Raw genomic sequence first — 22,881 nt, forward strand, 5'->3', positions numbered from 1 at the left:
TTAAACATAAAGACCATTTTTACTCTCTATAATTGAGTCTTTCAAAATTAATAGCCACTTCACATAATTATGCAAAAGATAATGCTTTGTGAAATATATATTTATCCATTTAAATCAAATATCACATATTTAAATTATACATTGATGTAAAGGATACTCCGAAAGTGAAAATCCGACTGCTTTTAAAAAGCCTTTTTAAACATGCCATGAAGAGAAAATATTTTACAAACTTTATTATCAAAATAAGTATAAAAATATAAATACTGTATAAAACAATGCAACAGCATTCAAACGACATGAACATAATGACCGATATTCTACAAATACACAATTCATTGTACAGTTCTAACTCTATGAGCTGAAATGAATCCACAGTTTGACAGAACCCATATAAACCTTCCACAGGACAACCGCCTCTTAACAGAGATATCAAGTAGTTTACACAATGATCATACTTGTAAAACATATTATACACATACTGCACCTATTTTAGACTTGGTCTGCGATAAAAGCTAAGCTTTTTTAAAATCGTTTTCTTCAGGTTTTTTTAGCCATAAACATCGATCATGTAGAAAGCTACTATCAGTCACCTTGGTTATAAAACACATTGTCCACACCATTGATTACAACAAATCCCTACTCTTAAAAGGCATCTTTACTGATTCTTTTGAAGAGGGAAAGAAGGAGAGATAGTCCAGAGGAGAAAGGACAAAGTTAAAAAAGACAGAAAGAGAAAAGGGCATGTCTATGTGAAAAGTTCCCAGTTGTTCAAGTTTTGTCGATTCTATATGCGTCACACAGCAGAGACAGGGGACATTTCAGTACGTATGTGTTCATTTAGTGCTCTGAGATCTTCAAGTGCGCTGCGTTGCATATCCAGGATTAAGTCTCTCTCTGGGACTCTTGCCCTATATACATATCCGCCAGTTTTTTAAACTGTGGTCCCCAGTGACTCAGATACTCGAAGTCCTGGTCTCCTTCTGTGGCGGCCGATTCCAACGAGCTCAGAGACTCGGCCAAAGAGCCGCTGCCTTCGTAAGCATAGGTAGCCAAGGAGTCGTAAGGGGGCGCCGTGGGGTCCGAGTCGTTTTCTTGCAGTCGTCCGTTGATGAAGTCTCTTACATCCGTGTTGTCCTTCAAAGGGGACGTGCGGCGGAACGGAAACAGCATTTCGGGAATTATGTCCCGTCGGAGTTTGTTGGTATCGATGACCTCGGGGTTACGGAGGGTTCCAATGTCGAAGGCCTGCGTGTCTTCCTCGCCGCCACCCTCGTCGTTGTAGCTGACCACGTTGTCCCTCACGTCCTCCTTTGAGATGATCAAAGGCTCCTTTTTCTTTTGTCGCCGGAGGGCCGCAAACAATACCACGATCACTGCCGAGACGGAGACAAAAGAAAATGACATCATAGTAAATAAGACTGAACAAAGCTCTGTCATAGTCATGCATCCTCTAGGCCAGTGAGACACCAGATACCATGGTAAAAGAATTGTATTCACATGCAGTTAGGTGCTTTTTTATAACATCAACATCATATTTGTAGATAGCATAAAATAAGTTTAAGTTTTATAAGGTTATTGTGATATAATTTTTTCTTAACTGTATCAAAACTTTTTTAATATATAATACTTAATGATTTTATAAACCAGTGTGTTCCAAGCCTTCGTCAAAATGTACACTTACAAGAAATAAGAACTTTCAAAACCTCCAATATGGATCAACAATTTCATTCTCCACTTTAAGTTTTCATAAAATTCTAAGCTGTGACATAAATCAAAATCAAATAAATATCATTTGAAATAATTAACAAAGAGCCAAAGACAGATACGGAGTACGACTGCTGTGGCAACCCGCAAGGCACACTCCACGGACCCGCGAGACCTTATGATTAAGTTCACTTAATTCAATCAAGAAGTGGCCAGGCAATGGATGCTCAGGGACAATGAAGTCGTCTCGATCAACAAAAACAGAAGCACACAGTCAGCTGAAAAACTGCGGCCGTGCAAACACTTTGGATGTGCTAGTTTTCACGGTGCTCAGAGAGGCAGATAGAGAGAGCGAGAGAAAGCATGCATAATCTCAATCACTGCAGAGAAGAAAGAGCCACTGCAGAATCACAGGCTGTTCTTGGATGGCTAAAGCAGAACACAGATAAGACACCCAGTAAAAAGACTAAAAACTGCACAGCACTAGAGAGCTTAGCCCAAGATACTGAGGAATGTTTCAAAAGGTGTCATGCGCTTAGGATACTCATGAATACAGAGAAGAAAGACGCGGTGTAATGTAGATAAAGACTTCATGCTGCCTGGAGCCATCACCTTGTGGTATGAAAATGAAAAGGTTTCTCTTTTCTTCTCTTACGTAGTACAAATGTGCAGGGTTCCAAAAGGGACATGTATATCTAACTGCAACGTAAGACTTCACTTATCAATTTTCATAGTTTCAGTTGAGTTGAACTTCAGCGTATCTTTCTCACACGATCACTGTTGGTAGACGCCATGCAAGATTCGATCAGCTGTGATTTGGAAGGCCATTGTAGCACTTGTCGTGATCGATACCTACTAAATGAATAGACTTATGTCTTCAATCTCAACGTAACAAATATTACGTATTTAGTTAAAGACTGTTCTTGACAGCTTATATTTGAGTTAAAAACCCATTTGAACCAATTGAAATAATTATAATGTAGGTTCCACTCATGCATTTGCTTTAAACAGATATAATTTAGGACAGATTGAAGAATAACTAACTTTTAATAGGAAAAAATGATTGAACAACATTATTCCCTAGCGCCTAGTTTCACTAAAATTACATATTTGCTTAAACACGGAGTTAACCTTACAAACAGGTTCAAGCAATTATATTATAATTTATTATAATAACTTTTTGTGGGATACAGCGGATAAAAACAGTACAATAGTTTTTTTTCACAGTGTTACAATTGCATTCCACCTGTTACAATTCAAGATGATGACAATCATTATTTCTAAATATATTTTAATGTCCCAGTTGGCATAAAATAATGAAACAATGGTAGACGATTTACAGTTGTATGTGCATTACAAAGCAAACATTTTTTATTTTATGTGTATTCTGTGAAACACAAAAGACGACATTTTGAGAACTATTTTTGTAAGTTTGTGTCCATACAATGTAAGTCAACAAGGGCCAATGTTTTTTCATATTACCACCATTCTTCAAAATATCTTCTTTTGTGTTATGCCATAGAAAGAAATGAGATGACGTGAGGATGAAAGAATTTAAATTTTAGGTGAACTATCCCTTTAAAATTTAAAACATTAGAATGTCCCCTTTGTCTATTTAAAAGAAAAAACATGGGGAGGTTTAATGAGATCAGGCAGACCATAAAGTTCACAATGTTCATAGTTTGAGCCAGAAGAGGCGAGAAAAGAGACTTATGTCCATAAAAAGGGAACAGGTGCTGTAGTTTGCAGCTTGTTTTTCCTGTTCAGTGGCTGCTGTCTCTTCGCAGCAGGTGAGCAGAGAGCTCAACCCAGCCTCCCACTCAGGTGTTAATTATGAAGAAGGCACAGTAGGGGGACAACACGCTGTGTTCTGCCCAGCCTGGGGGCCCGCAGTGCGAGCAGGGCTCATCCTGTGATCTGGACGGGAAAGGCTGGTGGAGGAGTCGGGATGAGGAAATCTCTCACATGGGCCTACGCTCTTGTAGAGGTGTGTACGGCGGGGTTCGGGGGACCATTAGCCAAATCTACAGGAAAGGGCGGGGTGGAAACAACGTACAAGTGATGGTAAACAAAGAAAGGGAGAACACAAAACAAAAGAGAAGGAAAAAGCGTGATATTTTGGTTAGCAGGTGTAGCTGAAAGGCTTATAATACAAGCTGTCAACTCGGCGCTAGCGGATTAATTTAGGGGAAGAAACTGAAAGTGGAGAAGGGGACGGGGTAGGGTGTCCGGTCTCAGTTTGCTAAAGAGAGTTGCAGCGCTGGACTAGATGGTGCCTGAGGGGGGGAACAGCAGAATATGAGATACCTAAAGTGGTCTGACACACGGCGCACAATAGTCTACACTGTGTAATAGGCAGAAACTGACATGTTGTAGGCATTAACAGAAAAGATCTTAAAGGAGCCATGTTCTATACTCTGTAGCGTTTTGTTTTGTGTTATAAAAAAGAGCAGCAATGCCACCGAAGAATCATTCATCACAAAGGTTCCTAAAAGAACCATTTTTTATTCTATCCCTTTTTTTGTAGACCATTTTGCTGAATCTAAACAACACAGGTGCGGAAGCACCCTCTGTTTCCGTTTTTGACCTCTACGAAATGTTAATAAATCAAAATGTGAAACAAACATCTTCAAGACTTGCAGTGCCTCCACTATATGGTACCGTTGGTAATATCAGAGTCAAGTCGGGTTAATTTTTAAAGCACATTTAAACATGGTCAAAGCCAACCAAAGTGGTGTACAACAACAATTATAGCATAGAACCAATATACATGTGCATCCATAAGACTTCAAAAGTAAAAACTGATAGATAAAAACTAAAATAGAAGCAATTAAACCATTATTGAGCCACCGAATATGAGCAAATAAGGCTATAAAAATAAATCTGCATTGTTTCTACTTTTGATCTTTTATTTTAGAAATCTACAATATTCCAACATTTCTTTAAAGTAGAACAATTTGATGTGGGGGAATATCACATTATGGTTTTTTTTACCTAATACACCCTGGTCACAATTATTGGCACCCTTAGAAATTCTTATGAGTAAATTATCTCCCAAGTATATTTTCTTAGCACACCAAGGTGACTAGAAACATGGTGTTGTCCGGTCATGACTTCTTGTTTCAAAGGAGAATTCATATTAGTAACACAAAGCCCAAACCCCCCTAATCATTTATCTCAATGGATAAAACCAAATAAAGGTCTGTATATTGCACATAGGTCTGATGTCCAATATATTTCTCTTGAGCTACACGATATACAAAATGGCTTTAAGGAATTAGTTAAATCAATAAAAAAATCTGATTTCCAACATCAGGGCAATGATCAAGAAGTTTTAATGGACTGGAGATGTTAAAAAACAGCTTGAAACAGGATGAGTTTATATATTGTCTTAATGCACGGCGAGGAGAAGAATTCGAGTGGCCAAAGACTTTTCAAGGAGCACAGATGAAAAATTGCAGTTATCAGTTGAATTTTGGAAAGCATTTAATAAAAATAAAGGAAAACTGCACCTCCATAACCACAAGTTGTTTGGGACACTGTTCAAGAAAAGAAAACCTCTGCTCTCACGCAAAAGAAGCTCCACCATATACAGTAAATCTGCCATACTGGAACTTCAAGCTGGACTGGGTTCTATGGCCATATGAAAGGAAAATTTGTTTTTTTGGCAGCAATAACACAATATGTTTGGTGCACACAGGGAAAAAAATACCCCAAGGATTTACTGAAGATAAGAGAGCACCAACATTTAAAGGATCTTCAGAGATTCTGTATGAAGAAATGGACTCGGATGACTTGCCATATATTCTCAAACCTCGTCAGACATAAAATAAAAGACTTTTGTTTTGTGTGTCACAGGTTTTGTAAATATCTAGAGTATAAGAAAGTGCTGGTCACAGTATTTAATCATTTGGAATCTATGGTGTTTTTTCTATTACCTGAAAAAAGTGTGAATTTGGATGTATGACACTTCCAAATGTGAAATCTGAAAAAAGCCAGCAAAAAACTGAAACAGAAAATGCTTCTTGACCAGGGTTGTTTACATTTTGCAAATCGGTCTATAGTGTAAAGTAACCTTTCTTTAACCCTCATGCAACAAAGGTATGGAACCATTTAGCCAAAAATGGTTCTTCTACGGCATCGAAAAGCACCTTTATAGTTTAAAATTGTAAAAATGTCGGCCAAGATTTCTTGCACCAATCATGACTATTAGCATTAAACACTAAATACAGTTTTTTCAACCATACCTTTCAGATTAAATCAACACTTTTTTATGTATACCGTTTCACTTGGAAATACCTCTGATTACTGAAAATGGATTGTAAACTACATTTAATGTGAACTTCTGTGTACATAAATAACTGATGTTATGATTGGACTAACATAATGCTCTTTGATCTAAGCTAAACGACCACTGAAAGACAGAGAAAGTATTTAAATCCATAATATGAATAATTGGAGGCCACCAATCAAACCAAACAAACAACCCGCTTTGGCCAACCTGAAAAATGAATAGCTAAATGTTCCTAAAGTTCCTCATAATATGACGTTTGGGCGATTCGTACGGGGCCAGACAGCAGGAAATGTTGACGGATTGCCTCGGGTTAGATTGGGGACGCGGAAGATGCACTCATGCAGTTTCAACAATTACTTATTGATGAACGTTTTAACGTAAGCACAACATATTTTTCCTTTTTTCCCCTCAGACGTGGTCTGTTCTCGACCGGCCACTTTTTAAACCGCATTACTTCACAAAAAGGCACAAGTGGCGTTTTACGACGTCAGGAAGAAGCGAGCGACCTACTTAAACCTCTGAAGAACACAAAGGACTTTTTGTCAATTGCATACATTTAATAATGAAAGCTATTTTTCCCCACCACTGCACTTTCCGAGCGAAGGGGGAAAGAGAGAAAGCACCTACAGTAATGTCTTAATGGAGTGGCCTACTTTTCATTGTCTGGAGGAAATATTTGGAGAAATTTTAAGGGAGGAAAATGAATAAATAACAAGAATAAACAACAGAAAGATGATGCACGGCCCACACTGTGTTGCTGCATCATCAGAAAACCAGGACAAGAGGTCAAGAGGGGTTTCGCTTCGTTCGCCAGACGCTGCGCAACGTACAAGCGTTTATTTTTGGTTCCCTACATAAAAAAAACAGATTCGGTATCTGTGTGTGGTTTTGAGATCATATCACGACCGAATATGAGAACTTGGAGTGCAAACAGCCCATTTCTGCTTAGCAAATAAATCATTGTTATCAAACGTGTCGCTTGCTTTGACAGCTTGCGCCTCCGAATTCTCTCCAAACTGGATGTCTCAAGAGTACCTGATGTAGTGGGGGGCACGGTTGGAGTTACTGACATATTCTTAGTTTCTTACCTTTAGTAACAGACAGCCGACACAAACTGTCTACCTAAACCTGTAGGAACCATTAACGTCAGAGGCCGGTGACAGGGTGGTGTTCTTTACGACAACACTAACGCTAAAAAACTCTAGGTTGCAGCTCAACATACTCCCTAAAACCAACAAAGCCGTCTCTACAAGAATCGATTAATGCGTCACGATAGGACATGCAATCATCTGACAGAAGCCTCGTGCACGCTGGAACACCATTTTAGCAACTTTATTTCTCCCACCCGAACGTGGTGACCTCACATCAAAGCCGGCTCATGAACAAACAACACAAACTCACAGCATTACCTGAGTCTGACTAACCAAAAAACATCTGTAATGCAACGCGCTTCTTAGGGTAATGATTTTTTTGGAGAGTACATAAACGTGTGTAGCGTTTACAAAGGGACATTTGCTACATTTGAGGCTTCACATCACGCATTAGAGTAAAAACAAGCTAATGCATGTAAACAGTGTTGTGTGATCAAAGGTCCTATGTTGTCTAAAGACTCCTCAAAAAATTGCCTATGGCAACGCCTGTGTGTTTATACAGCACATATAGTTAACGCACAGTATTAACAAAAAAGGAAAACATTCAAGACTTAAAGTAAAAGCTTATGCATTACAGGCCGATCAATACTTACTGAGAAGTATTAAAATGCAGAGTAATATGGCCACCAGCGCTCCCGTGCTCAGACCGGCCGAGAGCATCAGGGCTTCTGTGCTGCACGTCTGCACGTTTCCATGACTGTCGCAGGCGCACACTCTGACCGTCAGCGTGCTGGTGCTGCTCTGGATGGGGTAATCGTTGTCTGAGATGACCACAGGCAGCAGGTACGAGCTCATCTCTCTTCTGTTGAAGCTGCCTCTGCGTGTCAGGATCCTCGCTGTGTTATCTAGAAAGATAGAATCTGAAGATACTGAAAGTGTTTTTTGACTGTCAGGTTTAAATATGGAGCTGTGATTTTGATAAGTTTGTAAATAGTATATATATTAATGTACGATTTTCATTCGAGGAAGCAACGCAGACTCACGATCTGTCTAACCAATGCGATACTCTTGTACCAGACTTAATTGTAAACTTTCTGAACATTTTAGCCACAAACATATAAGATTTTGTGTGATATTTGGGTCTCTGGAAAATATCACCATATATGCTGCTGGAATAACTAAACTTTGTAAAATGTTTTTTACATAACGTTTTGAGCTGCAGTGATTTTTAAAGCCGCATGCGGGTCCACTAGACCTGCAAACACTGCCAGAGTAAAACAAACACGCTACGAGAGTTTAAAGTAAAGTGTGTCATTTCTGTACAAGCCTCCCTCCGGTGGTGTAAACAGACAGGCCCGCCCACAAAGTCACACTATTGGTTGAGCCAATGTTGCTATGCCAAGCTAGTTAGGATGCAAAGCGAGCAATAGTTAAATAGCATTGATTGATGTCTTTCTCCTATCTCAGCTTAATTCGTATGCCAGTAAGTCATTTAACAACGAAAAATTGTCATGTTTGCATGCATTGTTTCTGCATTTTGCTTAAGTACCTTCGTTGTCGAAGATGGTGAAGTTTGGATTGATGGTGCTTAGACTGAAGACAAACTTGTGACCGATGAGAGGTTCATCCGTGTCCACGGCGCTTATGGTCTGAATGAGCTGGAAACAAATAACACATTTACTTTCATTTCTATTTCTTTGTATTTTTGATTTTGTATTTCATTCATTCATTTGCATAAAACACGTCATACCTGACCGGCTTTGACATTCTCGCACACAATGGTCTCATAGTACATGGCAAACTCGGGCGCGTTGTCATTCACATCTCGTACTTTGATAAACACCGGGACTCTGGTTTGCAGGGCAGTACCTAGACGCCAGTGATGAATGTGTTTCAGCAATCGTGGGAGATATTCAGTTTGCATTCAATAGTCTAATTTCACGTCTCTAAATTTGTCTGTCAGCTCTTAACCCCGGGCATGTATTCCTCTACAGAAAACATGAATTAAACCACAAGCATGGATGACAGTTTGATTTTTGTCATCAGTCATTTACTGCTGTGCTGCAGTTTCAGCCGCCGCTGAGAACGTCTCGGGGCTCTAGAAGTTTTTTGTCGATCCAAGATGAAGTTATCGCATTGTTTTAACTCTCATGACCTGTGCGGGGTCTGAGAGACTCGCAGACTATTTGAAATGCTCGGTTATTATCAGGTTTATGTATCTTCATGATTTTCTCTAATCTTGTACCTCGTTATAAGCAACACTGGAAACTTGATAACATGCTTCAGAAATGACAAATTACGGGGTTTCAGGGACCCTGGGTTTTTAAACAAAACATGAATAAATGCAACAAATTTCCATAAGCAAAAATCTCCCACGGGTGTAGACACACTCCTGACAAATATACTTTATTTTTTGTTTGTTTTTGTTCATTTTTTACACTTTCTGTTTTTGCTTGGATAAAATTGCAACACTTATTTAATTGACCGTCGTGTTTCTGAAAAGTGTCCATGGTATATGATAAAACAGCTTCAATATTATCTACCTATTGACGGCTTTAGCGGTAACAACATAAACAAACATTATGTGGCCCAAACTATAAACTATAAATAAAATAAATGAATTATTATATCTTATCATATCGGACGTTACGTTCAGACCCAAGGTTATTTAAGCTTACACAAATTAAAACTTTGAAAACATTTATTTATATTAAGAAATGATTAACCTCAAAAAGATTGTGAAAAACTTAAGAAAAACGTCGCCTAAAAAATAAACTGAAATAGGTTAAAATTTTTATTATACACAAAATATTCTTAAATAGCAACACAACAAATAAATATATAAATAATAAAATGACAAAAACAAATAACAAAAATTTAACTAAAATCAACAAAAACAAAAAATCCAAAAATTTAAGCTAATTTAAATTATTGATCAAACTAAATTAAATGTTCGGGCTTAGCGTGTGCGATAGATGAAACAGTCTATAGTCTAATCATGATCCAGTTGAATAGAAACTATTACAATTATTTCAAAAAGGACATTTTTAAGCATATAAATATTGGACTCTGAACAAACGAAGAGACTTAACAGCTTTCGGTACAAAACATTTAAATGCTTTAAAACCTGATTTCACAATCTCAATTAAAAAAACATTGAAAGTGATCTCTTGGCATTGCTAAACGAAAGCGTCTCTACAAAGGGAACAAAAGGAGAACAATTTGGCTTCATTGAAGTGCAGATTACCGCCCGATGAAGAGTGAACATTGTCTCATATAATATCTGCGATACAAACTTACTGAGTTCTGTGGCCAGAACGGAGATGTTGTGCCATTTGGATGTTTCTCTGTCCAGACCCTGCAGTGTGCTGATGGTACCATTGTTGGAATCGATGTTAAACAGCCTTTCCAGGTCTGTGTGGCGATCAATGGTGTATCTGAAACAAGAATGAGGGTAATGAATGCGAGACAATAGAGAGCTGATTATGGCCGGATGCAGGGACAGAACGTTCTATGTTTTAAGACGTTGTAAACATGCCCCATTGAAGAGTACATCGCACATCCAATAATAAAGGGTAGAGAACGTAGACTTAAAAGACGACCGTATAAATTAGCACAGAGTGGTTAAGTAGCGATGGATGGAAAGGTTGTGGGTATAGCAATGTATAGGCTACGTTGGATAGATTGTCCTGCAAGTCGTACATTTTGTGTGCGTCACATGCAGGCGGACCAACATCAAAACATCTCCGGCGATGTCAATAAGTGCTAATCAATTATGCGTTAAGCAGCTGCGACAAACCGCAGCTCACGCAACTATCAATTATCCATAGCCGCATAACGCGTGTTGTGAATTCCGAAGTGGTCGATTTGCGAGAGGCTGAATGCTAATCGCTCTGTTCATCCACTGCCTTTTGTTTCCATGAAATAAGAAAAGGAAATCTTTCCTATTAAAGCCATTTATCAATGTCAACTTACATATTCTGCTGACATTTAAATATGCAACTGAGTGTGGCGTGCTTGAGGGAGCCAGACGGACAGGCTTTTCAGACGATCGCTCATAGTGCGAATGCGGACAGGAGACGAGAGACAAGGCAGAGTCTTTCACGTCAAGTATTTGACTTATAGAAGTCAGACTTTAGAAGGGAGGGTGGAGAGGTAGAACAGCGCATGTATTCTTCTTGCTAAACTTCCGCAGGGAAATCACCAACTGAGGCCCCATGAATAATTTGCTTCCCCCTGCCTTTACACACGCATACACACACGCTCACACTCTTGGGGACATGTTGATGGATTAGATTTAACTGAGCACAACACATCTGATCAGCAACCAAAATGTGAAAGGAGGATATGCGTTCTGCTAGATTTTCATAAGGCTGGGTGAATAGGGATGAGAAGAGGAACTCTTTGTATGTGGGTTCAGTCGATCTATATGCTAGTGTACTCATACAGAAAACCACAGAGACATTTCTCAAAATGTATTTTGTGTTCCTAAGACTACGTTCCAAAAAGTCATAATGGTTTTGAACAACATTAGGGAGTTAGCATTTCATTTTTGGGTGAACTCTCTCCTTATTTTGTGGCATCCTATTTTCCCTCATGAATACATTTAGCTTGGACTGCAACTTAACTCAGAGTTTTCTCATTTCGTTTGACTGTTGCACATTTTTATTCGCCCTTATGGAAAAGCAGCACTTGTTTGTTAGCTCGATATGCAAAGCATTTAATTAGCGTGTCGCTGTGTTCAAATCTCTATTGGGCCGTTAAATGGCCTGTTACAATAGCCACGATTATCTGTTGACGGAAGCTTCCTTATTAGCTAAATCAGCCTGGAGTTTGTAATGAAACTAAAATAATGAGCGCAATAACATTCAGAGCGATTGCAACTCTATAAACATCAATTTCACAACACAAAAACATTAAAAGTTTTTGTTAAGGGTTACATCCTTTATCTTTTGAGACCGTACAGTTCATTGATCCATAAAAACATATTGCAACTTTCTTAACTCGCAACTTCTTCCCTAGTGTAATGGGGGATTTATTGAAACAGAGCTGTAACATATGAGCCATAAAGACCATGTGACTGAATAGTCTTTGAAAAGGTTAGTTCATAAAAAAATGAACATTCTGTCATCATTTCTTCACCCTCGTGTTCAAAACCTGTATTGGACTCTTTCTTCTGTGGAACACAAAAGAAGATATTTTACATTTATGCATTTGGTAGATGCTTTTATCCAAAGCGACTTACATTGGTATAAGTATTTCTCCTTTTGAGAAAGTCTCAGTTGGTCCATAAAATGATAGTAAATGGGGGCCAATGCTGTCTTCAGAATATCTTATCTTGTGTTATGCAAAAGAGATATACATGTTTGCAATGACACGGGAGTAAGTAAATGATAAAATAATTTTCATTTTTGGTGAACTACATCTTGAAGTCCTCACCAAGATACCGGTGAAGCTTTTTAGATTAATGGTTGGTGTGAAACAATGGATGTTGTGACCCATCTACTGTACATTACATTTGCCATACTTGGCTACGTCCAATACATTCAACGAAAACTTTTATCACTATGTCTGTACACTGAATCAAACCCACCACCTTCGCCCACACACTGCCCAATTATGTTCTTGAAATCCACAGATGTTTACTCACTTGACCAGGTGATTGACCATATCAGGGTCCCGAGCCATCACCGTGCCAATCAAGCTCCCGGCAGGGGTGTCCTCGTCCACTTCGAAAATGTACAGGGCCCGACTGAAGACCGGCGGTTCGTCCACATCGGTGACCGTGATCCTGACCACCGCCGTGTCGCTAAAAGGCCCAAGGTGCTCAAAGCGTCGATCTATGTGCGTGTTGGTCACCTGCACCCGCAGCGAGTATGACCTTTTACTCTCGTAATCCAGTGGCTGAAAGAGAGAAGGTCACGGGGGAAAAGATAACATGTTAGGCAGGTCCTCACGTCCAGTCTGAATAAAAGGAAGGCTTACATTTCAGATCTGTTTCAGCTCCGTAGGGATTAACGGCGCGGTCCGGCAAAACTTTTGTCAAGCGAAGCCCCGTCAGTTTTCAATACTTTTATTGCAGAGCCCTTATCGCTGCCCCTTTCTTTCGAGCTGAATGTCTTTTCTAATAAAGGCAGAGCATCGTCCATTCAGTGCTGCCTTTTAATTATGAAACGATTAAAGACTCAAGGTGCGATCTTTTGCCTTCGATCCATTCAGGCCTGCTATCTTTTATTCTAGTTTAAGCAATGAGATTTGCATAATTGTGCCAAAGTCCCGTCAAAGCCTGACCCAACATAGAGTGGATATAAAGCTATAGGCAGATTTCAGCAGGCAAATGGATCCCAGCACTACACAAAAGGCAAAAGGGACTGTTTTGGTTGTGAATAGTATTAAGCACCTTTGTAAATTGATGGGACACGAAGGCTTCGATTAAGAGGATTTCTAAGTAGTTTCCAACGTACTGGTGCGCACATGCGTGGAGAATGAAAACACTCAGGATTGCATTGCAAATGTAATGTATAAAACATGAGATATAGGTGCTGTTTACCCGTTTCACAGTTATTACTCCTTCCTGACTGGTTCCATCCGTGATTACATTAAACACGTCTTGGTCGTCTCCATCCAGGATAGAGTACCACATCTCTGCGTTCTCGCCAACGTCGGCGTCGTATGCTTTGATCCGGCCCACCGACGAGCCGATATTGGCCGACTCCGGCGTGGAGAGATGGTAAGTGCCTAGAGGAGGGAGAAAAGGAAAAGTAAATCAATTGAGTAAACAGTCAGGTGTTTGTACGAACTCTTTGTTCTCAACCGAGGCGCCTCGGTGTGTATTTGTCAATTTATTTATCCTCCTCTCGGGGGAGAAGCAAAGCTGCGTCTCTGTGGTTATTCTTTAATAGAATTTCAGCTCCGATGAGCCATTGGATGAGGTTCCTTTTAAACCCGAACTGTTTCATATGTGCCTCTTGTATTGGATTTGAGACTGTGGCAAAAAGAGGGATTATCACCCCAAATAAAGCTCTTGCACCCTCTCTCTCTCTCTTTATTTTTCTCAACTCTCGTTCTAAAAGCTTTTTTCTGTTGAAATTTCTTCTGGGTTCCTGTTAGTCAGTCTGAGAATTGGCTGTACATTCCAGATGAGTTTGTGCTGTTCTGTGGCCGTTGAAACATGACACATACATGCAAAACATCCAAACAACTTCATTCAACTGCCTAATTCCGTATGCTGATAATTTTTATGTGAAGTCTATTTGCAAGTCCAAGTGATGTGGAGTTTATAAACATTCTCATAATCCTGCCTAAATTATTAATAGTTGAGTGGCAAACACATTTGCTTTAGATCCGTCAGACCTGCCCAAGGCCTGTTTTAAAGGTCCAGTGTGTAATGTTTGGAGGATCTATTGACAGAAATGCAATGTAATATAACTCTGTCTTTAGAGGTATATAAAGACCTAACATAATGAAGCGTTACGTTTTTGTTATCTTAGAATAAGCTATTTCCATCTACAGTACATACACCTTACCTAGAATTCGCCATGTTGTTTCTACAATAGAACTAAATGGACAAACTGGACGTAAATATGTTTTCTCCTTCGGTAAAGAAGCGAAGACGTGACAACATCTTAGTTCTGTGCAGCCACCGTAGTGCTTCGAAAGAGAGGGGGTGGAGTGAGCCGTTGGTTGCAATTTGCAACCTCACTGCTAGACGCCGATAAAGTTCATACACTGGACCTTTAAAGCAGCCACATTCTACCCTTCATCCCTGGGACGACGGACAGATATGAATATTTTAACTAATAATTACATTATTTCAAAATGGATTTGAAAGTTAGTTATGGGTTCAAATCCCAGGGAACTTGTGACAGCCAGACGCTTTTGATAAATGGGCTTGTCAGCTGCGTTAATGTAATATAAACGAAATACCACAACATGCACACGAAAGGCTTGCTTACTGTGGGGAAATCGAGGGGGGCTGTTGTTGACATCCAGAAGGGTGATGTTGACTGTAGCGGTCCCAGAGAGCCCACCCATCTGTCCGGCCATGTCCTTAGCTTGAATCACAACCTGATAGTGTTCCCGATTCTCTCGAATCATGTTGGGAAGGGCTGTCCTTATGACGCCTGAAAAAAAGATGAGTACAGGTTTTATTAGGTGCACCCTAATGAGTGTTCTGTCTTCTTTATTTATATGTTAATGTCACGCTCAAAAAAGACGGTCGGATAGGACGAAACCAAGGAGATGAATTCCATGCCTTGGGGTATTTTAAAGAGAGAGTTTTAATTGAGGAGGATGTCAATCTTTAAATCATGTTGTGATAAGGTTATTAGTGTATATGAAAGCTGAATTCTTCACCGCTGTACGCTTCAATTGTAAAACTTAATAAGACAGATGGAGAACGGCCAGACCAATATACCTCACTAGAGAGATTGTGTTTTACTGTTGATGTCAAAGAAATTTGCTTTGTTGTTTGCTAAGGTTCTGGTTTTGCAGTGCCATTGTGGTTGCTAGGGTGTTCTGGGCTTAAAGTGACAGTTCACCCAACAAATTAAAACTCGGTTATCATTTATTCAAACCTGTATGACTTTTATTCTTTTGTAAAACTTGAAAGAAGATATTTTGAGGAAGGTTGGTAACATAACAACGGCGGCACCCATTGACTTGCATTGGTTTTGTCAATGGGTACCACGATTGTTCGCTCACCAGCATTCTTCAAAATGTCTTCTTTTGTGTTTTGCAGAAGAAAACTTGAAAGGTTGTTGGTTTGAATCCCAGGGAACATGCATATTGAAGAAATGTATACATTATATAATGTATAATTGTAAATGACTTTGAATGAAAGTGTCCGCCAAATGCATGCTGTAAATGCACCATAAATGTAAATATCCAATATCATTTCATAATGAGAAATGTGCTTTCTCTGAAATATCTGTTCAACCTACCGGTTTCAGGTTCCACAGAGAAATACGGCTGGCCCTGCAGTATGCTGTAAACCAGCTTGGCGCTGTTTCCATACGATTCATCATCTGCATCAGTGGCGGTGACTTGCATTACAAATGCACCTTGAGAAAGCAAGCGAGAGAGAGAATTATAGAGATTTATGCACAAACATTTCCTGGAATTTCAGACCTAACAAGCCCCAATGAATCTGTAAAACATAATTTACACATCCTTAAAACCTGAACCTAGATTAAAGCCTAAAAATCCACCCTGACCCATATGTATCTTAAATGTGGGTGTGTAGACACAGCGCCACCACACCCCCAAATCCCCAACACGAGCGGCGTCAAGGGGAATGTGCGATAGCTCGCTGCGCTTTCATCTTCCTTATCTTAGTGTGTTTCTTATCTAAATCCTGATCTCATAATTACTCCGGCAGCACGGTGGGATGGACACGTCTTTAATTGTAGATTTTCTTTTGCTGGCTCTCTCGTCAGGTCACTCCATTCATTTTCTGCTCTGATGCAATCTGCCGTATGTTGCTGAGAAACGTCGGGCTAATAATCTGCTCAAAAAACATTATAATTAGAGCAATTAATTCAAAGCCAACATGATTTTGGGGGGTTTCGTTTTCAGCTCTACACCACTTTGGACAGCTGAAGGATGAAAAATACAAATGTGTATGGCATAAAAAGCTCTTGTAAATCTGCCATCTAAATGTAATGCTAAGATAAAGCACAGAGACACTAAAGGCATTTTATTATTATAGCACATTTACAATCCAAAAGTATCCAATCAGATTGTGCCAAATGTTGTTCATAAAATGACCTAACACTGCTGTGAACCATTAACAAACAACAGTTTGATCTTGTGTTGCCTTCAGATTGAACAACTTTTGTCCAGCAAACGTCAAGGACAAAATCACTCACATTCCTATTTGCTAACAGCCACGCTTTCCATTACAATCACGGCCCCCTCGAGTCGCTTGCTCCGCTTCTTTTTTTTCATATTTCTACTACTGACATCTTACTGTTCCGTCTTCAGAATTACTTTGGAGGTGACTTCACATTTTCTCAGCCTCACCTTTTGAAGGTGGACCGAATGCCCGTGTTGTTTCTGCCATGGATCAGCGCCGTCCTTGGCATCGACAAGACCTCCGACGAGCGCCGTTCGCTCTCCAAACGACTCTGAGAATACTAATGAATGAGGAAACATCTGTCGCCCTCCGATCCCATTCCGATAACACGGAGAGAAACAGAGTCTCTGTCTTCATGGATGGCCAGATCTGATTAACGGCAAGCACGTTCGCAACACATGGCCGGTTTGTACGGTTTAAAAGCGAGTGCCATCGTGACCCCTCGGCTTGGCAAGCGGAGCTGTTCGTGAATTCATACACAGCCAGTAGAAAGTAAGAGGTGAAGCGTCACACGAGCACAGTGTCCCATTTACGTTCCGGGGCCGTGGATGATGAAACTTTGAACCCGATGGAGCAACAAAGAAATGAAAGGATGAACAAGCTTACTGGAAAAAGGAGGAAAAATACTGTTGCTTGCTTTTGGCAGATTGTGTTGAATAAATAACTCCCCACCCAGATTCAAAGTGGCTGTAACATTGCATGCTTTCACATTCGAATTGAAATGAGAATTAGAAGTGACAGTGCACGGACCAAACTGCCATTTATCGTGTTAAGAATCTGTAAAACAACACGGCATGTACTCAAGCATGCAAAACACAGGTACTGTGAAACCCAAGTGTCTCAACAGAGAGGATCAGGCGCTGTAATGTAAGAACCAAACAAAGAGTCCCTGAAGCTTGAGTGGTCCTGCATGTGTCTGAAAAGATGACTGTTTCAAGCCTGAGGGATCTATTTTACAACAGCAATAATCTCTACCCTCCAATGAGAGACTTAGTGAATTATAAATTCCCAATAGTTTTAAAGGGAATGAGTGTAGTTTTTTTAAACGTTGAAACCCTCCTTCCAGTATTTGTGCATACAACATCCATCAGAATCCTGTCTGATTGGTTGATCTTCTTAGAGAGTGTAAACACAGCAAATTCTGAAAGTATTTGAAAAGAATGAATTTCATGTTTACCAATTTTGCTTGTGTCAAGCGTTCTCAAACAATACTTCATGAAGCGACAAACCCAACTAGGTTCACCAAGACATACAAGCAATTCAAGCATAATTTCCTCATTTCCTTGTGATTAGTCTTTGATTCATTCGCCGGTCACAATGATTAAGATCCACAATGATTATCTTATCATAGCACAAAATCTTTAATCAAAGCCGGCTGCCTTGTTTTTGTCGCAACCCGCAAATGAGTTTTGATTCATTTGCGATAAACCTGCGGGTTAATTTGTTGCTCGGTGAAGAGTAATTGATTTCTAGCCGCAGCATCCCGTTCGTTTACTTTGATTCGTCTCCGCTTCTTCTAATGGGTATAAATTTACCGATTATTGAATGAATTCAGATGAGATATCGGAAGATCTTTATCCTTCCTGCGAATCACGTGAAGTGTGCGTTTGGCGTAGTTTTTAATCAGCGATGGTGATGAAGAGGCTGGGTAACTTTTCTACTCAACATGCAATCATTTTGAATTATCCTCTATGGGAGCTTTTGTTTTTCAGCGTGGTTTGTCCAGAACAACTTCGATTTGGACTGGATGTGGAGCACTTTGGCATAATTTGGGTTCTTGTGCGAGGAAGTGTGTGATTGGAGTCAATGACGCAGTACTTCTTGCAAAAATAACTTGCACCTGGATGTGAAAATCAACATAAAAAAGCAAAATGTTTTTGTAATAGTTTCCATTAGATGCAAACTGTCATTAATTTGACTCTCTAAATGAGTCCCACCATTTAAAAACCAAGACATTGTTATTGGTTTAGTCCCAAAAGAACATTCTGTCATTATTTATTGACCCTAGTTTGTAGTCCAATAAGCACTTTAAGAAGACATGTTTAAGAATACACACAGCCATCGACCAAACTATAAACTCAATTTCTACTCACCAACATTAGACATCTCCGAAACACTGGCCACGTAGGTGCCCTTGGCAAACTTTGGCTCATTGTCGTTAATGTCGTGAATCTTGATGATGAACTCAGAGGCCCTTTCAAGATCCTGTCCAGAGGTTTTGTTGACTGCTTTGGCGCTCAGGGTGTATGAAGCTTTTTCTTCCCGGTCTAGCTTCCTGGTCGCATGAATGTCACCTGAATTCTCGTCAATCTCAAATACAGTTCCAGCCCCGTCTCCGGTCAGCACGTACTTCACGTTTCCATCTTCGCCATCCATGTCTGAGTGAAGCTTAAAAAGAGTTTCACGATGTAAAAATCTACATAATCGTTTCGCTGGGATTAACAGTTTTCTGAATTTACTGTTTTCTTAGCGTGTGGCTGGCAAATTGTTCGCAAATATGCTCAGTCTGTGTAGCCAAAATGTTCAGCTACTGGCCTTAAACCTTGTGCAAATATAAACAGAAGTTAAACCATTTGCTAAACACAGTTAAAGCCTTTCTGGTGGATTTCAGAATGTGTGTCGTGAGCAATGTTTTAAATGAGTTTTGAGTATGAATGTGAATTTGTTCAAAAGGCCGGGCGTTTTTTTTTTCTCTGGGGGTAAAACTAGTACTTCATTCACATCAGCATCCGTAGTAACTTCAAAATTCTTACATGGATTTTCTTCTTTGTATTATTATAACTTTTGAATGACAAACACACCAGCAAATGGTGATCTAGTCATTATCTGCAGAGCACAGACTTTAGGAGGCATAAAGGGCCTGTGTTTTCAGATATCTTGGAAAGCTGTCAATAGCATCCTGTACTTTTGGGCTGTGAAGGAAAGATATGACCTGTTTTTGTTCAGAACAGTTACAATTACACAAAACGCTCCTTTAGAGCAGAACTTTCATTTTACACCTGTCTCTTAGCAACAGGAGGAAGCTGGGCAACTCTCTTCATCTGATTGCGTTTCCTTTTTGTCTGATGAGAATTGAACATGAAGAGGCCAAACCTGTGACAGCTTATACCACACTGGACAAAATATCCAATCAGTTCAGACACCATGAAGTTTTTCATATTAATAAATTATCAATCAACATCACAAGCAGGGACTCATTTTCTTGAAACCCACGTCACAGAAGGCAAAAGACATTTAAGTTTTATTAAATTTTTCATCTATGGATGAGAAGCATGTTATTGAATGTAAACAAGATCTTTGAATAAACGTATTGAATAAATGTATTTCTGAATAAATCTAGAGGAGTCAAGAGCGTTTAATGTAAGGATAAATAGTGGAAGACGCAATGGAAGCATTTCATGCCTGTCACTCGTGACCTCATGTAGAGAAAACCAAATGGTGTTTTTGAATTACAGCGAATAAAAACTATTTTACTATTTTGTCAATTCTATCGTTAATGATTATGCTAAACTAAATATTTGGCACCTCTTCACAGGCACTCACCAATGTAAAGTTTGCAGTTGCAATGCACCAAGATTGTTTTTAACACGTAGCCTAAGACTAACCACGGTCGTAAAAGTGAAATAAATAGTCGAGACCAAAAGCTTTTTAAGTGTTGATGTTTAAAGCCACTTTAATATTGCCAGTTTGCGTTTGTTTTTTAAAGCTATTTTTAAAATCTATACCAAAAGGGCTCTTCTTGTGCAAGTCTCTACAGTGCTTTTCACTTATTCTGCATTTGAGCTGTGGATTTACATCACGAGAATTCATCCACTTACAATACACATATGTAAAAGCCTGATTAACTGGTAGAAGAATAGTTACATTGCATGATCCGATGTTAATAAAACACAAACTTAATATTATATTTGAGGAGATTGTTATTGCCGCTTCCATAGACATCAGTGTGTATTTTACAAGCTCTAAATGTATTTTGTGCTTATAGGCACAAAATGTATATGTCACATACCTAAAACAATCATTAGGTGCTTGAAAGCACTTCATAGTTGTGATATGTGACAGGACCGAGTCTGTCTCTGCCTCAGTGCCAGCCAAACGCTGAATGTGCTAAATAATCACACCGGTGTGATCTTTATGGTGTGGTCGTATGCATCAAAGGGTTGAATTTATGTAAAGTGAATTTAAGACGTTTAAGACAGAAGGGAACCCTGCAATTGACGGAAATCCGTCGTAGCGACTGAGAACTTTAATCCTTGCTTCCAATTTGGATCGGAAGGGATAGTCTTAATCCAAGTAAGAGCGCCGAATCATGCCTCTTAAAATGGTGTGCTACAGATTACACTGAGTTACCGAGGTTTGTCAACAGTGGCATGACCATTAAGTGTCATGGCGGAAGCAAGTTATTGTGAATGCTGAATGTAAATTACATTTATCATTTAATCAGTTTTTGCTCAGACTTGATCAATAGAGAATGTGAAGCTGACATCACGCCCCATGTTGCAGTGGCGCCGCCATCTTGGGAGGATAATTCTCCACTGCTATTATTGTTTTGATATGTACCATTACTTGATTTGTTTCAGAAAGTATAAAGAACCATGGGCTTTTCCCGAATGACCCTGCCTAACGCTTTTGCATTTCTTTATTAATTTCTAAACATTTACACATGTGCCGTTACATCAGTGTGCAATACACACTCACCTTCTGTACATTGATTTATTTAAGTCGCTATTCTGCCCAAAATAAACATAAACATTGGAAAAAACATCAGAGGTAACAAATGATTTAAACACATGTGAATTAAAAACGTATCGCGCGCCTTATAAGCTGTAAAACTGGTTATTTTAGATTGTCATTTTGACTGTAAGTCAATGGCTCTCTCTGTAAATTGTGCATACAAAGATGGCGGTCCGATCGCTTCTGGTGGCTTCACCTCCTGCAATTGGTTTAGCGTTGAAGGCATGAAGTCAATTCACAGTAATAAGATAAAAAAAAATCAATTTTCAATTTCAAATGTATTGTTATTAATTTGTTCAGTATGTTGCTAGATTTTAGTTTTAGGAGAGCACCATCTCCGGTTCACGACCCCAATGCCCAATAAGATCATCCCAAAAATTACACACTGGACCTTTAAAAGGAAGTAGCAAAACACCACATTTCGCTAACCTGTAGAACAGGGGTCTTCAACCACTTTTCCTTGAGGGCCAGATTCTAAAAGTAGGCCAGTTTTCTTACCACATCCTCATTTCTTCTGTAATTTTGTATTTCTGTTATTTATTGCATTTTGTTCCTTTTATACTGTTTTCGTTGCTGTAACTTTTGGTTAAAATATTAAAACATCCAGTCAGATATTGCATGTGCCTTTATATGATATTCAATTAAAATGGATATTGTCTTTTTAATTGTATTGTATATTCATTGATATGTTAGTTTACCCAAAGATAAAATTGCTGTTAATTTACTCACCCACCCCAGTTCATCCAAGATGTGGGTGGTATTGTTTTTACAAGAAGATATTTATGAATATTTTTTTTCGAAGTTATAAAACTCAAATCAATGAAAGTCAAAAACGCTAATATGTGCAGCACAAAAGTAATCCTTGCCCCTTGTGACGTTAAACTGGCGTCTTGTTGATCTGTGCAAAAAACTGAACGCTATTATCGCATCTTTAGGTGAATTCCAATCGCACTCATTAGCCCCACGCACTTAAAAGGGCAGATCCTTTATGTTTGTAGTGTTCTGGATGGAGACGAACAGCTGTTTTCGTATATGTATCCGTTTAAATCATACATAGGTAATGAATGCTACAATAAAAACAACAACATTTTCCTTTATCTAAGGCAACCGTTCACGTGATGCACCCTTCCTGCAGTAACTTTCAAGGGCACAAGACGCGTTTAGGATCGTGAACGTGCGCAAACCAGCAGCCCGTGGCTATA

General features: G+C 39.3%; 1 protein-coding gene across 4 annotated transcripts in view; it reads right to left on the reverse strand.

Moving 5' to 3' along the window:
- Window positions 1–224: 224 nt before the first annotated feature.
- Window positions 225–22,881, reverse strand: part of cdh10b (cadherin 10, type 2b (T2-cadherin)) — a 40,782-nt gene continuing 18,125 nt past the window's right edge. For 2 of the 4 annotated variants that reach the window (XM_079476354.1, XM_079476353.1), the window contains exons 3-12: window positions 19,039–19,333; window positions 16,032–16,151; window positions 15,045–15,212; window positions 13,640–13,827; window positions 12,740–12,993; window positions 10,390–10,526; window positions 8,840–8,958; window positions 8,639–8,747; window positions 7,743–7,994; window positions 225–1,373 (exon numbers count right to left, since the gene is read on the reverse strand). In XM_079476354.1, the coding sequence (XP_079332480.1) occupies window positions 883–1,373; window positions 7,743–7,994; window positions 8,639–8,747; window positions 8,840–8,958; window positions 10,390–10,526; window positions 12,740–12,993; window positions 13,640–13,827; window positions 15,045–15,212; window positions 16,032–16,151; window positions 19,039–19,333 (2,133 nt within the window). In that variant the 3' untranslated portion in view covers window positions 225–882. Of the gene's footprint in view, window positions 1,374–2,735; window positions 3,729–7,742; window positions 7,995–8,638; window positions 8,748–8,839; window positions 8,959–10,389; window positions 10,527–12,739; window positions 12,994–13,639; window positions 13,828–15,044; window positions 15,213–16,031; window positions 16,152–19,038; window positions 19,334–22,881 lie in introns of those variants that run through there. The other 2 variants (XM_079476356.1, XM_079476355.1) reach the window with 2 other exon arrangements.

The sequence above is a fragment of the Barbatula barbatula genome (assembly GCF_947034865.1).
Source record: "Barbatula barbatula genome assembly, chromosome: 16".
NCBI classification, from domain to species: Eukaryota; Metazoa; Chordata; class Actinopteri; order Cypriniformes; family Nemacheilidae; genus Barbatula; species Barbatula barbatula.